The sequence below is a fragment of the Chroicocephalus ridibundus genome, chromosome 3 (genome assembly GCF_963924245.1).
Source record: "Chroicocephalus ridibundus chromosome 3, bChrRid1.1, whole genome shotgun sequence".
In the NCBI taxonomy this organism is placed as follows: domain Eukaryota; kingdom Metazoa; phylum Chordata; class Aves; order Charadriiformes; family Laridae; genus Chroicocephalus; species Chroicocephalus ridibundus.
In genome coordinates this window covers 21,114,669-21,124,230 of record NC_086286.1, presented here as the reverse complement: position 1 = coordinate 21,124,230, position 9,562 = coordinate 21,114,669, and the positions used below count along the sequence as shown (strand labels likewise).

The 9,562-nt window shown below is 65.2% G+C and overlaps 2 protein-coding genes across 13 annotated transcripts in view; both read right to left on the bottom strand.

Moving 5' to 3' along the window:
- Positions 1-857: 857 nt before the first annotated feature.
- On the bottom strand, positions 858-3,328 carry OTX1 (orthodenticle homeobox 1). 2 transcript variants are annotated; one of them, XM_063330966.1, is made up of 3 exons: positions 3,203-3,328; positions 2,456-2,607; positions 858-1,722 (listed from the first exon to the last, which is right to left on the bottom strand). In XM_063330966.1, exons 1-3 carry the CDS (start codon positions 3,297-3,299, stop codon positions 964-966), a joined length of 1,008 nt encoding a protein of 335 aa, XP_063187036.1. In that variant the 5' UTR covers positions 3,300-3,328; the 3' UTR covers positions 858-963. The 2 variants fall into 2 exon arrangements, with proteins under 2 accessions (XP_063187036.1, XP_063187037.1); XM_063330967.1 differs by having other exon boundaries at positions 2,456-2,557; positions 3,203-3,320.
- A 4,472-nt stretch (positions 3,329-7,800) lies between these two features.
- EHBP1 (EH domain binding protein 1) overlaps positions 7,801-9,562 on the bottom strand; it is a 230,053-nt gene continuing 228,291 nt past the window's right edge. For 7 of the 11 annotated variants that reach the window (XM_063328336.1, XM_063328338.1, XM_063328339.1 and 4 more), the window contains 2 exons: positions 9,041-9,155; positions 7,801-8,830 (listed from right to left, as the gene is read on the bottom strand). In XM_063328336.1, coding sequence (XP_063184406.1) covers positions 8,740-8,830; positions 9,041-9,155 — 206 coding nt within the window. In that variant the 3' untranslated portion in view covers positions 7,801-8,739. The remainder of the gene's footprint in view (positions 8,831-9,040; positions 9,156-9,562) is intronic. The other 4 variants (XM_063328337.1, XM_063328340.1, XM_063328341.1 and 1 more) reach the window with 1 other exon arrangement.

Sequence of the window (9,562 nt, the reverse complement as noted above, 5' to 3'; positions counted from 1 at the left end):
CAAACCAAACCAAACAACACACCCCCAAAAAGTCACATCCCCCCCTAAGCCTGAAGCAGAGCTGCTTTCCCCTGCATCCCTCCACCCCCAAAAAATAAACCAAAACTTTTTTTTTCTGCTTTTCTTTTTCTTTCCTTTTTATTTTTTTTTTTAATTTTTTTTTTCCAAAAGTTTTGGGTTTTTTGGTCTGCAGGTTGTGGATCAGGTGGGCACCCCTTCCCTCCCCTCCGGGCACCCCCCATCCCCGGGCTGCTGCCCCCCCACCCCACTACCCCGGCCCCAGCCCCGCGGCGGCACGGCTGAGCTCACGCTGAGCCCTCGAGGATGGACGGAGGCCGCAAAACAGGGAAAGATTCGTTTTGGGGGTGGGGGGGGGGAAGGGGATTAAAATTAAAAAAAAAAATTTTTTTTTTTTAAAGTTCTGTTCCATGTTAGAATCTAGAGAAATGCCAACCCAACAGCATCAACTAAAAATAATCACGGTCACTGGAACGGACCTAGTATTTACATCGTTCCCGCCGCTCCCAGCGGCAAGAGGCTGTACAGGACCGGTGAACTGGGGGCTCCCGCACCCGGGGAGGGGGGTGAGGGTCCCTGCGTGAAGTTGGGGGGGCACCGGCAGGGCAGGAGCCAGCCTGCGCCTCTGCCCGGAGGTGGGGGCAGCAGGGGAGACGCTAGGCATTTTATTTTACTTTTTTTTTTTTTTTTAAACTCCTCTTCTGTTGCGTTTTAAAAAAATAATAATTATAATAAACCCGCTGGAGGGGCGCAGGAAGCAAATAAATATCAGTCAGTAGAGATGGGGGTGGTAGGACACCCCCCAGGGCATCGCCACTGCTAACGAAGAGGGAGGAGAAGGAGGAGGAGGAGGAGGAAGAATTGGAGTCCTGCCCCGAAGGCGGCGGGGAGACCCAGGGCGGGGGGTCTGTGGTGGCTGGGGGGGGACGGACGGCGGTCAGCCCCTCACAAGACCTGGAAGCGCCAGGACGCCTGGTCCTTGTAGTCGAGGCAGTCGGGGGAGTTGAAGTTGAGCTTCCAGGAGGCAGCGGCGGCAGCGGCGGGCTCCTTGTAGTCCAGGCAGTCGGAGGAGTTGAAGGGCAGCGCGGTGCCGCCGTAGCCCTGGTGGTGGTGGTGATGGTGATGATGGTGGTGGTGGCCCGAGCTCTGGCTCAGCGGGTGGTGGTGGTGGTGGCCAGGCACCGAGGAGGGCCCCATGGGGCTGAGCTGGTGGGGATGGTGGTGGGAGTGCATGGGTGCCAGGTAGGAGCTGCAATCCACGCCCCCGAAATAGGATGAGGAGGGCGGCGCGGGGTAACCCTGCCCGTACCCCCCGCCTTGGCCGTAGGAGACGGGGTAGCTGGCGGAGGCGGCAGCGGCGGCGGGGCCGGCCCGTTGCATGCAGGACGCGGCAGCCGGCGGCAAGGGCTCGGGCACCGTCACCCCCGCCGGCGCCGCGCCAGGAGAGATGGAAGCCGGGCTCCAGATGGATGACGCCGGGGTGCTGAGAGACGCCGGGGCACCCGCCGGGGCAGATGAGGCCGAGCTGGAGGAGGAAGAGGAGGCCGAGCTGGAGGCCGCTGCCGGCGGCGTGAACTGCCCGCTGCTCTCCGAACCTGAGCTCTCGCGAGCCGGCGAGGATTTCTTCTTGGCCGGACGGCTCTTGGCCCCACCGCCGCTCTGCTGCTGCTGCCGGCACTTGGCACGGCGGTTCTTGAACCAGACCTGGGGGGAGAAAACAGGGGGCAGGAGGATGAGCAGTGGGGCAAGGAGGGGAGGTGGAATGAGGGGGGGGGGGTTTCGCCACTCACCCCCCCAGCCCCTCCTCACCCCAGGAGCACCCAACCAACCTCACCCCGGCACCAGTTCTCCCAGCACCCACGCCCAGCCATTAGCACCGCACACCCCCGCATCCCCCCCCCAAAAAAAAAAAAACAAAACCAACAACAACAAAAAACCCGCCCTGTCTGGCACCCAGGCCACCCCCCATCCCGCCCCAAGTGAGGATGCCTGGGGCCAAGCGGCTGGGGTGTCCCAGCTTGTGCATGTCCCCGGCGCAGTGACAAAATATGGTTTTGGGGGACAGATCCTGAGTGGGGTTCTGCCCGTGAATCCCACCCCACTGGGCACCATCGCCGGGGGGGCAGTGCCAGAGGGAGCCCCCCTGGGAAGCAGCCGGGTAGCAGGGCTGCTGCACCCTAGGGCAGGTGGAGGGGGACAAAAAAAAAAATATTAATAAAAATAAAATTAACAAAAGAGAATAAAAAGGAAAAATAAAAGTCCCCCTTTGCCCTGATGCCACCACGGCGGGACAGCCAAGCAGCTGGGAGCCCCCAGGCAAGATGGACGTGTGTGGATGAAGAGCCGGGTCTGAATCATGCGAGCGGCGCCGGGGTGCCCCCGCATCCCCCCACCCCGACCCGTGAGGGTGAAGGATCTCCCCGCGCAGGTCCGGTACCTGGACTCGGGATTCGGGCAGGTTGATCTTCAGGGCGACCTCCTCCCGCATGAAGATGTCGGGGTAGCGGGTCTTGGCGAAGAGTGCCTCCAGCACGTCCAGCTGCGAGCGGGTGAAGGTGGTGCGCTCCCGCCGCTGCTTCCGCGGGGTGGCTGGGGGCGAGCACCGCCACGCCGGTCACACCGGGTCCCCCCACACCTCCCGCACCCCTCAGCACGGCGGGAACCCCGGCAACCCCCGGGGCAGGGGCCTGCAAAGCATCCCCCCTGTCCCTCTGAGCCCAAAGAGCGGCGGTGGTCCCCACACAACCCAGCCGGGCAGTGACACCACCCCCCCACCCCCCCCCGGGCAGGACCCTGTCCTGCTGCGGGCAGGATGAGGGGCACAGGGCTGGGGAAGGGTCAGGCCTGGCCCCGGCGGGAGCAGCGCAGAGATTTCGTTGTGTCGAAATAGATCGACCTTTTTTATTTTATTATTAAAGCTTTTTTAGCCTTAAAAATCCCTGTGAGAATGAAGGAACCCCAAGGATGGGGGGAAGTTCACCTAGAACTGGCGCTGTCCCCCCACCCCAGGCTGCGGGCAAAGGGGGGTACCCACCCCACAGCCCACCCCAAATTGTGTGGCCCCACGGGCTCCTCAAACCCGCACGGGACGGAGCTTTTTTCCCCTCCACTTGCTGACGGGCACCCACCGGAGTGCGAGTGGGTGATGGCGGGGATGGGGGGGGTCGCGGAACAAGGCACTCACCCGGGTACCCCACGGAGGGATGCAGCAGGTCCATGGCGGGGCCCGTCAGCCCCAGCCCGTTCATACCATAAGGGGGCTGTTTAAGGTAAGACATCATGCTAAAAGCCGGGCAGGTTTCCTCCAAAGTCCCGCAGAAAAAAAAAATAAAAATAAAAATAAAATAAATCAAATATGTGGGGTGGGGAGAGGGGAAAAGGAGAAAAAAAAAAAAAAAAAGCCCCAACAAAAAGAATCCCCCCAAAAAAACCCCAAACAAGAGGCAAAAAAATTAAAAGCCAACAACAATTTAAAAACGGAGCACAAAAATTGGCGTAAAAGGAGTTTTTTTCGTTCTGTCCCGCCGTTCACCACCGTGAGGTCCTCAAGCGATCGCTGGCAAAGGGAGGAGGAAAAAAAAAAAAACAATGAAAAAAAAGAAAAAATATATTAAAACAACAACGAGGATCGGGAAACAAAAAGGCGGAATTCTTGCCTGCGCAGAGGCGAGGCCGGAGCGCCTGGGGAGAGAGCGGAGAGAGACGGGTTAGGGGTCCGGCCGCCCCGAGTCCGGGCGATGGGCGCCCCGGGGGCACCGGGCAGGCGGCCTTTAATTGCAAATTTTTATTATTATTATTATTTTATTTTAAACGAAAGCGAGTTGCGTGCAAGTGCCGAGAGGCATCAGTGCCCGGCGATGGGGAGAGATAAAGCAATTATTTAAAAAGATAATTGGATTAGGAATCAAAAGGAGGTACCAGAGGAGGGAAGTATAATTAATTTAAAAGCGAGCAGACGGGGACGTTTTAATTAGAAATGGATAAGAGTTAAAAAGGGGGGAAAAGGAAAAGGGAGAACGCGGGCACCCGAGCGGGCGGCAGCGCCAGGACGGGACGGCGGCGGGGCCCGTCCCGGGGCCGGGACACACACACGCACACGGGGGGGGGACCCGTCGGCCGCCGGCTCGGGGAGGCAGCGACCGGGCTGGGGTGGCAAAAAAAGCAGCAGATAAACGCGGAGGGGAGGAAGGGGCGGAGAGACCCCGGGCGGCCCCGCCGAGCCCCGGGGGCGGCCCCCGCTCCCGAGGCCGGGACGCACCGGCACCCCCCGACACATACACACGCACAGAGACTTCCCCGATCCCGGCGGTACGGTGGGCATCCCGGCGGCGGGGGTGGCAGGTTTGGGGTGTCACCTGTGTGTGTGTCGTCGTCGTCGTCCCCCCCCCCCCCCCCCGCCCGCCATCGGCAGGCCGGGCGCCGTGACCCGCCGTTGCATAACTTTGCCGGGGAGCGCGGCGGAGCGGGACCGTCCCGGGCGGCCAGAGAGGGGGAAAAGGGGCGAATAAAGTAGGAAAAATAAAAGAAGAGAAAGAGGAAAATCCCGGAGTACACACCGCGCACACACACACACACACGCACACTCTCGCACCGCTGGTGCCGGTGCCGCCGGCCCGCTCCGTCCCGCCGCCGCCGCCCGCCCCGTCGGGGAGCGCGGTGCCCGCCGCCCGCCTCACCTGCGCGGCCACCTGCGGAGCAGCGGCGGGGGCTGCGCGCAGGGCGGAGCGGGCGGGGGGGGGGTGGGAGGAGGGGGGCGCGGAGGGGGCGGGCGGGATGGGGCGGAGGTGGAGGGGGGGGGGGGGGGTCCGGCAGGTGAGAGGCGGCCTGGGGAGGGGGGGACCGGGGAAGGGGGGTGGGGGGGCGATGCCCCGGCCGCGCACCCCCAACTTGCCGGGGTGCCCCGCGTTACCTTGCCGGCGGCCCGCGCTGTCGGGGCGATGGAGCCGCGGCCCTGATGAGGATTGATCACCTACCCCCGGCCCTACCCTTGTATGTGCGCGCAAAGCATCTGCGTAACCAGCCCGGCGCCAATCCCCGGCCGCTCCCCGCCTGACTGACAGCCCGACGGGCAATGGCAGCGCAGGGCGACGGCTGCCTCCGCGCCCCCCCCACCGCCCCCCCCCTCCCGCCCCGCGCCGCTCCGCGCTCCCCCGCGCACCCGCCGCCGCGCCCGGGCCGGCCCCGGCGGAGAGCTGGCCGGGGGAGTGGGAGGGGGGGGGTGCGCGCAGGACCCCGCGCAACCTCCGCGGAGGGGATGGCGGGGATGGGAATGGTTAGAGAAGTTGTTGGGGGGTGGGGGGGAGTCCCTCCGCGTCCCCGCAACTCAGCCCCGGCAAACACCCCGCCGCCGCTCCGCGTCCCCGTCGTCCGGAGGGGACGGCGGAAAAGTTTCAGCCGCCGGCGCGGAGGGCGCTGCTGGACGGCGGGGAGCGGGGGGCACCGCGGGGAGCGGGGTCCCGGCCCCCCCACGCTGTCTGGAGGCTCGCCCAAACTTTGTGCTTTTAAAATAATAATAAAAAAAAGCCGCCGCCGCACCTTTCCCCGCGCGTCCCGAATTCAGGGGCTGCTCCGCGCCGCGGGGGGCGAGCGGGCGGGGGCGGCCGGGGGGCGGCGGGGAGAGGGGCGGCCCTGGGGGGTGTGTGTGGGGGTGGCGAATGGGACCCACCGCGCCGCTCCGCGCAGTCCGACTCGTTGCCCGCAGCGGCGGGGTCGGTGCGCAGGGAGGCGGAGGAGGGGGGGGGGGGCGCGGAGCGGCGGGGCCGGTGCGCGGGGCGGAGGGGGGGTCGCGGAGAGGCCCCGCACCTCTAACGAGGGCGCCGGTGCGCGGCTTTTGTTGGTCTCCCCAAATCAACTCCCTCTAATTGCCGCTGGAGCTGAAAGCGAGCTAATGTTCAAAGGCGCTGCGCGCCGGCCCCGACCAAAGCGCGGTTTTCCTTCTCCTCCCCCCGTCCCCATTTTATTTTATTTATTTTTTCCCTTCTTTTCCCCGTTTTTTTTTTTTTCCCGAGCGAGGAGGGAACCGGCTAATCCGGGCGGGAGGGAGCCGGTGCGGGGAGAGAAAGGGAGGTTTACAGGCTCCTCCGCTCGCCCACGAAAGTCAGAGCGCGACACGGGCACTTCTCCCCGCAACAAAGGCGCCGCGGCCCATTCACAAAAAGCGAAGGGAGGAGGAGGAGGGAGGAGGAAGGGTTTGGGGGGGCAGTTCCCCCCCCCCTCCAGCCCCCCTCGTTTTGGCCCGGTCCCTCCGGGGCAGTTCCCGGGGCCGGGGCAGCGCTCCCCCCGCCGCCAACCGTCGCCTTCCCATCACTTCTCCCCGCCAGTGCAGCCCCGGTCCTGGCGAGCAGCAGCCGGCCCCCGGGGGTGTCCCCCACACACACACCGGGGGGGGTTCTGTGCCCCCCCCCAAACCCCCACACTACGCACCCCCACTCCGCAACCACGGCGGTTGCCCAATCCACAATTGCGGGCGCCTCCCCGCAGGCTTGGCCGGGGGCTGCGGGCAGGGCGGGCGCGGGGCTCGCCGCCCCCCGTGGTGACGGTCCCGCTGTCGTGTCCCCCCCCCCGTTCCCTCCGCCGGACGGAGCCTGCGCCCTCCCCGCTGCGCCCAGGTAAGGTGGGCGGCCGGGCGGGGGCTGCGGGCGGGCAGGGGGCCGGGCTGCGCGTCCCCCCGGCCCCGGCGGGGAAGGGCAGGGGCAGGGCAGGGGCAGCTCGGGCCCTCCGGGGGGCTGGGGGGGGCTCACTCTTGAGGCCAGTTCCCGGGCCGGGGGCGGGAGGGGGACACAAAACACTTATTTTTCCCGCAACCCGGGCACCGAGTTACTTTTTTCGCATTAGAAGACAGACAAGCGCGGGGGGGAGGGGGATGGTGCCCGCCCGCACCCACGGCCCCCCCCGTTGCCCCCCCCACCGGCCTCGGGGCTCAGCAGCTCCCGGTGCCCGGACGGACGGGCAGCGCCGCGGGCTTTGCCACCCTCTCCCCCTCAACACACCGCAAGGCTACGCTGCCCTCCGCGGCCGCGGAGCCCTCGGACCGCGTCCGTGTGTGTGACCCCTTCCCCAGCCCCTGGGTTTTGGGGAGAGGGGCACGGCGGAGCCGGCTGCCCGCCGCCCCTGCGCTGTCGCCGGCGGGACGCTCCGCGCATCCTCCGCCAGCTCCTCGCACCGGCGCCAAACGCACCGGGCGGGCACCGGGGCAGCCCCCGCACCCCCGGACCCCGGCCCGGCGCCGGCCGCTCGCCTCCCTCCTCCACGAGCGAATTTGGGTTTTTTTTGGTGGGAGCGGGTCGCGGTTGCACCCGGAGCCGCCGGCGATTGCGGGGGGCGGGTCGGGTCGGGGGGGGGGGGGGGTCCCTCTCGGGACGGCAGCCGCGTCCCCGCCGGTTTTGGGCTCCCTCCGGCCCCGCCGCTCCGCTCCCCCGCGGGTGCGCTCCTTGCGCGTCCGCGGCCCGCAGCGGGGCTTTGGCCGCGCACACCCCCCACACCCCCGGCATCGGCCCCCGCAGGGAAAAGTTCTCCCTCCCCCTCCCCGACTTGGGTTTTATTAAAAACAAACGAAAAACTTTTCCCTTCTGTGGGTTTCGTTGCATTTGCGAAGCGGCGGCGGCCGGGGCGGCGGAGCCCCGCTGCACCCCCCCTCGCGGCGGGTCGGGCCCTTCCCGGTTCCCGGGCCCCGTCCCCGGCCGGCGGAGGGGAGGAAGGATGGAGGGGAGGGAGGGAGTTTCCCAGGTAAAGAGGAAAGCGGCAGTTACGGTAAGAAAGATTCGGCTTTTATTGAAAATTTTATATATGACTCGGTATTGTAATAAATAAACGAGACGAGCTCCACGAAGGGACGATGCGGGACACGCGTGGGGGCACACGGACGGGGCGGGGTGGCGGGGCGCGGGGGGGGGACGCCGGGGGGGGGGGGGGGGGGGCGCGTCCCGGGCGCAATAAATAACGCGGAGCGGCGGCGCGGCCCGGGCCCGGGGAGGCAGGGGGAGGCGGAGGGGGGGGAGAAGCCCCGGTGCCCCGGGCCGGGCCGGAGCTCGGTTCTGCCCCGGGCCGCCCCCTCCGGCAGCCGCCTCCCGGGCTTTGCGCCCCGAGAAACCCCCCCGAGTAAAGCAGAGCAGCTCGGCTCCGCTCCCGGGGAAGTGTAAAACTGCTGAAATAAAACACTGGTAAATACAGCACATTTTTAATAATAACTGGGGTGGATCTGACCTAACTATAAAATGTAGGTAGCTTATTAAGTATTACATATGGCAGGACTAGATGAAACCATTCCCAATGATTTTTATTTTTTTTTCCTATATCCCCCTCTCTAATCCTATTACGACAAAAAACGTATTTATTTCAAAACTCAGCCCTCCTCCAGCTACAGCAACCAGGACAGACTTTATTTCTTCTGCTCCCTCCGCACCTCCCCGGCATCGCCCGCACGCCCGGGCTCTCGGCGATTTCGTTTCAAACCCTTTCGGCAGGAGAGCTGAGCCCACAAGGAAACCATGGTACAACGCGAGTTCGCTTCAATGGAAACCAAAAAAACCCCAACAACCCAAACAACAGAGCGGGGCCCGGCGCAGCCTAGATCTGGCCTAAGAAAATGGAAAAAAAGTTTTTAATTTTTTTTTTTTTTCAAAACATTTTTTTTTCCCTCTTCCCCCCAGTCTCAGGTCGGCATTTTAAAAACGTAGGAAAGAGCCGCGCCGCGATGTCGCCACCGCTGCGGGAAAAGGCCGCTCACTGGAGGACGCATTTCTCTTCCTTCTTGGCCATCTTGCCTTTGTTTTGCTCGAGGGTCCTCTCCAAATGCTCGTCCTCTTCCTCGGCCCTGCGGAGAGAGGCGACGGGAGGCGCGGTGAGGGGCTGCGCGGGATGCGCGCTCGCCTCCGCGGCCGCGCCGAGCTCCCCCCCCCCCCCCCCCCCCCCGCCCCTCCCCGGACCACGGCTACGGCTCCCGCGGACTTGGCCCAAACTTTCCGTGGGGGCCGTGGCGGGGACACCCCCCCCCACCACCAGCCACCCCTTTTGCCCGACTCACTGCTTCTCCTGGGCGTCCAGGTCCCTGACCAGCGCGTCCCGTTTGTTAACGAGAATAACGAGTTCGTCCAGCAAAAGCTGTTCTCGCCTCTTCTGCGCTTCGGTCTTCTGCCAGTCTGACGGAGAAAAAACAAAACAAAAACCGCCCTGAGACGCCGCGGCCGCCACCGCCGGGGCGCAGCCAGCCGCGCCGGGACCCGCGGCCGCGGAGGCGGGGGGACCGCCACCGGCGCATCCCGGCCCGACGCATCCCGGCGCATCGCGGCCCATCCAGCCACATCCTACCCCGGCACAACACGGCACATCCCATCCCGGTACAACACGGCACATCCCGGCCATCCCGGCCCGGCACATCCCGGCCCATCCCGCCCATCCCGGCCCGCTGCCGCTCTCCCAAGCCGGAGGCACCGCGGGGAGAAACGCATCCCGCCGGCTTTTTCTCCTCCCGCCCACCTGGGCAGCGACTTTGGGGTCCTTTGGGGGTGTTTTTTGTTAGTTTGTTTGTTTTATTTTGGTTCTTCCC